Raw genomic sequence first — 5,563 nt, 5'->3', positions numbered from 1 at the left:
CTTGTATGAAGGAGATCCATAAGATCCAGAAAAAATTTATATGGGGGCATAGTAAAAAATGAGAGACATATGCATACTATTAGGTGAAACGAAATAACCAAAGAAGATTGGAGGTTTGGGGTTGAGGAATCTCAAAGAGATGAACACAGCTTGTATTGCGAAGTTAGAGTGGAAGATCAAAAGTGGAAAAATTATTTGTGAAGAAGTGTTATGTGTGGCAAGTATGATAGAAAGACTATGACTGATGGAACAGTAGAAGCCAAAATTTATGATTCTAAAGTTTGGACAGACTGTTGGGTAGATTCTGATGTTAGGCTCAACAACTACATGGATAACCGGACTGTTTGTTACGAAGAATCTCCAATGTGAATCACCAGCCTATGCTTTGATAACTTCAGTTCATTTTGAAGAGAGAGGTTAGATGAGAGAGAATGATGGTTGAGATAGAAAAAAAAGTCACCAAAATTATTTCAAAGATGTATATAATCCTTGTTGTGCAATAATAGGGCTCCTTAGAAATGTGTACACCGGTATATAGATCAACCACAAAAACAAGGCTAGGACAGAGGAACCTAAGCTGTAGACATCATAGTAGCAGAGTTGAGTCCAAGTCAAAGCTGGTGCCTCTTGGACCGACCAGAAAAGATGGGTCAAGATGGATTTTCTAGGTTGGAAAAGCAACAAAAATAGAGTTGTATGTTTAGCCGGGTAATAATATATACACAAACATAAATCAAACTTAGGAATGACAACATCATCATAAATAAAAACCTAATGACATAAACATGATCACAAGACAAAAAAAATGAATATGCTAAACCAAAAAATTCTTAAATGAACATGCAGCAATTACCTTATTGGTAATTAAAAATTTTCATTTATCATCATCCGTTGGGAATAGCATGTAAATAACCAGAAAGTTTTCACCAAATGTCTCATGAATATTCACAAATGACAATTAATTTCCCTTGCAATGGTTGAGTTCCATTGACAACAATAACAAAAGCAATCATTCAAAATATCTTTGGTTTACATAAAGCATGAGTGTGCGGTTGCATTAAACAGTTGAGAGGATGATTTGGTCATCCCATGGCATACTTCTGTGTCCAGCTGCGTGCGGTGGCTTCGTACTTGGTCCTGTCGGTCTTGTACATATGTGCGATTTCAGGCACCAAAGGGTCGTCGGGATTGGGATCCGTCAGCAACGAGCAAATCGACAAGAGGACCTAAAAAAGTGAATGTTAGGTTTATCTTTTGGCAAGATTTAGAGCAAGGCTTGGCACATATGACAACATCATCATTCCAAACAAAGCTCTCATTAAACAAGGAGAAAAATAACACATTCAATTATTAGCAGTAAATTTCTATGAATCATATAATCAACTTATATGGAGATGACACAAACTATATCTCTAGTCAACAGAAAGAGTAGATATTCATATTCAGCCACTTCTGCACTTGAAATATTACTGACCTAACTTTTCTCTTATGAGCCTCAAAAAGATTTACAGTTCTTAAGTGCTTCAAAAATATGGACAGTAAGCATATCTTGAATTATTTTTTTGGTGCTATGCTTTCAAATTTCCCAACAAAAAATAATAATAATACCAGCACAAGTAGTACATGAAACACATAAAAGACGTCGATGAGATTACTGCAGTAAATAACAATACAAGTGGTAAGAGTACAAAAAGACATGGATAGACAAATTTTACATGTGAAAATAAGCTTCACTCCTTGATTAAAATTTATACTTCAATTGAAGTTCCAAACAATTAGCAAAGTTTGTGATTCTAAATTTCACTAGGCAAGTGCATTTCAGAGTCAGAATTTGTATTTGTCCAAAATTGGTTAATGCAACTAAATAAGCTCAAAAAATGACAACACATTTGTCCAACATTTTTCACAAGGAGTTTGCAAATCATTCTAAAAGGCAACACAACACAAACCAGGTGTCACATTTAGCTAAAACTTCATACATAATCATTAATTATCAAGAACAAGTAAAATCGAACCTTGGAAATGGTCAACGCTGGGCTCCATTGTTCTTTCAGAATGTCGAGACAGATACTTCCGTTGCTGTTGATGTTTGGATGGAATACCTTAGTCCTAAATGCAACCTGCAGTATTAAAATAACTTATAATTTAAAGACTACGGTACAAAATATTAAGCAAATTAACTAACAGGCAATAAAACAACATCTGTAACTTGTGAACAAATTAAACCGGATACTTATCCGGTTAACTGTTGAGTAAAGAAGAAAATGAAAGACAACAATAAGATTTGACGAGTAAAGACGGAAATGAAAGGAAAAATATAATTGAAATGATAATTCATCTAACAGCTACTCTATTAGTTTTTTCGACACCATCAGAAGTCATGATGAATTAGCTACAAACGAGCAGATTTATAACCAACCAGAACCAATAACCACATATGATGGTTTATACCCTCTAATACAGCAAAAGCTGCTAAATATCCACTTGCTACAGCCAAAGAAACAAAGACACAAGGAGAACCTACTTCCTTTACATTTATGAAAAAATAGACCTCTAAAAATTATTAACATCATAAAAAAGAGATTATACATACATACATACGAGCAACGTAGTAACAAAGTTAGGGTTTTGATTACCTTTGGTGGCTTGAATGGATAATCGGGAGGAAAGTGAATTGAAACCAAAAACACACCACCTGAATAGGGGCTATCAGCAGGTCCCATGATTGTTGCTTGCCAGTGAAACATGTCCTCAGCAACAGGACCTGAAAATCACAACAAAACAGAGTTATTAAAACTGAATCATCAACGTTCACCTAACTTGTTAAACCATGACATTTTTAACAATAATTTGAAACCCTAAAAAATCTTGTATAGTCCTAAATCCTAATCATCCCAAAAATAAAAACTCATAAAGATAACAGATCCTTAAGAATCATAACAAAAACACAAGAAGAAAAGGGGTAAAAGAAAATTAGGGTTTCACCTGCGCTGCATGAGGTAGGAGGATCCTTCTGCAAATCCTTGAGTTCCTTGAGGATGCGTTTGGATGCCATGCTGAAAACCAAGGATTCGGAGGAAGAAGATGAGAATTCGGGGAGAAGGTTGAAATTGAAAAGGGTTTGATCGAAGAAGAATTGGATTTGATTTGAGTCAGGGGAAAGGGATAATAAGGTGAGAGAGAGAAAAAGGGACAGACAGGGTTGCGTTGTTTTTCTGCTTCTAGAATGTTCTGTATCCACTTTCCTATTTGCGTGTGTTTGGGGCCGCGTTTTTTGACTCAAAAACGCGCTTTTAGAATCGCCAAAACGCGAATATGTCCTTGCGTAGCCAAACACGCTCTTGATTGCTTTTGCGTTAGATCACCGTCTGGACGGGTGGTAATACACGGCATCTCAAAAATTTATTATTCATTATTATTATTACAAAATTAATTATTCACATTATTTTTTTTAAACTGTTTTTGATATTAAATATAGATATACTTCTTTTTGGAAAAAATTGATTTTTGATTTGAGCAAGATAGTCCGTTAGTTGGATACTTATTTATCTAATAATGATTAGTTAGATTGAGTTAGAATATAGTTATAATTTTTTAGCCTTCATTCCTAAATATAGTTCTTTAAGAAAAAATTGAATTTTGATTTATGCAAGATATTAGTTAATTTAAGATGGTTATTTGTCTAATTATAATTAGTTAGATTAAGTTAGAGTACAATTAGATGAATAGGTATAATTTTGTAGCCTTCATTTTATCATTTTTTTTTTATAATTTGACTCTACTAGTAAATTTTCTCATATTTATTATAATACTAATATGCTTTATACATCATGAATTTTTTAAGATATAATATTAAAAAATATCTTAAACCATTTTAACTCTGCGAATTTTATATATTTTATGCATGAATGACCTGTATTTTTCGGATATTTATTTCAGGTTAGGTTTGGTCCCTTTTAAGTATTGATCCAATATTAAATAATTTGTTCATAAGACATCAAATGGATTGGACATATTAGTGGATTAGGTAATCATGGATACCAGATCTGAGGATCCACCTCCATCAAAGTTTGATTCTAGAATATAATTAAGAGGTGATGATTAGCATAATTAATCACAATAAGTATCCTCAATCAGACTTTCTTGAGATATGGTCCTAAATTGCTATATACTATAAGACACAAAGGGTGATTCACTCACAACTTCATTTAAAGAATCATTTGTGATTCTTTATTCACCTAACATCAATTGAGCTATCAATTAGTGTACACAACGTGTACATTTGCATCCACCATAAGGTCTGATAAAAGTGACTCGGACCACACATTTCCATTTTGTAACACCCTAATTTTAATATTTTATTTATAATAGAGTTTTTGAGAGTTTTAGTTAATTATTTAATTTAATTAAATATTAAACATATTAAGAAAATTATAAATATTTTATAGTTCGGAGAAAATAGATTTTTTATTAAAATTAAGGAGTAAAGGATGAAATGATTAAGAGTTGTGGGTGTCGTGAGATTTAATAAAATAATAGAAAATAGTAAGATTATGGGTATGAGAAGAATTCAGGGATGATATGATAATGGATTAAATTATGGTGAATAAATAGATAAGTTATTGTGGGAAAGTTTTCATAACATGTGAAAATCTTTGGAGAAATAGACAAAGAGGCAGAATCAAGATAGAGCTTAAAAGGAGGAGGGAGAAATATTCCAAATGGCAAGAAATTCATTGATATGCAATTCGAGGTAAGGGGGAGAAACTATTTACATATATGTGATTAGACAACCGGATAGTGAGGGGTCTTTACCCTCATATCTTCTTATTCTCCTTTTTATGTTTGTGATTGTATATCCGTGGTCTAAGGGTTGGTCTTAACCCTTTTGAATTGATTTTTCTTCTCTTATTCTATTGTTATTTGAATCCCTGATGAATACTTTCTTATTATATAATATTTTGTGGTTGTGCCCTTTTGGCAATTTGTTAATAGTTAGATTCTGATATATATTCATATGTATGCAATTTATGTGTATCTTTGGGACGGTTAGAACTTAAATAGGCGAATACATCGTCTTATTTCATGCATAACTCGAGCTTCGTAAGTTTGTTTGAGGTGACGTCAGTTGCGTCAGAAAGCTAACGCAATAATCTTTCTCTGAAAGTGGGGAAATTGGGTATATGAGCACTACAACAGTAGCAGTTCGTTGATTTTTATACCAGAGGCGTAGTCAATTTCAATTTTGCGTTGGTCATCATGTTTCACGTGTAACTTGAGTTTCTAAAGTCTGTTTGGATTGTCAGTTCCGTTAGAAAGAGAACTTAATAATCTTTCAAATAGGAGAGTTTCGCAATTTTATCATGAGTATATAATTTTTTATTCTATTTTGAAGTCAGACATTCTGCTTTAGAGTTTATGTAGAAGTTATCGTGATAGGACTGAACTAAAACGAATAGAACTGGAGTTTCGTAACTCTAGTTAAGTGCTTTTGGAAGAGGGTTTACAAAACTTTTCGACTGAAGATTTCATAATTTTATCCTAAGACTATAGTATTTGGTTC

At 32.8% G+C, this 5,563-nt stretch overlaps 1 protein-coding gene across 1 annotated transcript; it reads right to left on the bottom strand.

The window, feature by feature from the left end:
• Nucleotides 1-835: 835 nt before the first annotated feature.
• Nucleotides 836-3,262, bottom strand: LOC127084368 (ubiquitin-conjugating enzyme E2 28). Its single transcript, XM_051024800.1, has 4 exons — nucleotides 2,986-3,262; nucleotides 2,637-2,764; nucleotides 2,016-2,120; nucleotides 836-1,226 (listed from the first exon to the last, which is right to left on the bottom strand). The coding sequence occupies exons 1-4, from the start codon at nucleotides 3,053-3,055 to the stop codon at nucleotides 1,083-1,085; spliced, it is 447 nt and encodes a 148-aa protein (XP_050880757.1). The 5' UTR covers nucleotides 3,056-3,262; the 3' UTR covers nucleotides 836-1,082.
• Between the last annotated feature and the right edge of the window lie 2,301 nt (nucleotides 3,263-5,563).

The sequence above is a fragment of the Lathyrus oleraceus genome, chromosome 5 (genome assembly GCF_024323335.1).
Source record: "Lathyrus oleraceus cultivar Zhongwan6 chromosome 5, CAAS_Psat_ZW6_1.0, whole genome shotgun sequence".
Taxonomy (NCBI): domain Eukaryota; kingdom Viridiplantae; phylum Streptophyta; class Magnoliopsida; order Fabales; family Fabaceae; genus Lathyrus; species Lathyrus oleraceus.
Note: the sequence above shows the minus strand (reverse complement) of the source record. Positions and strands in the feature narration are given on the sequence as shown.

Coding starts and splice junctions, on each gene's coding strand:
- LOC127084368 (XM_051024800.1), bottom strand. CDS start 3,055: ATGGCATCCAAACGCATCCTCAAGGAACTCAAGGATTTGCAGAAGGAT. Junction 2,765..2,985: donor TCCTACCTCATGCAGCGCAG/GTGAAACCCTAA, acceptor TGTGATTTTCAG/GTCCTGTTGCTGAGGACATG. Junction 2,121..2,636: donor ATCCATTCAAGCCACCAAAG/GTAATCAAAACC, acceptor TTAATACTGCAG/GTTGCATTTAGGACTAAGGT.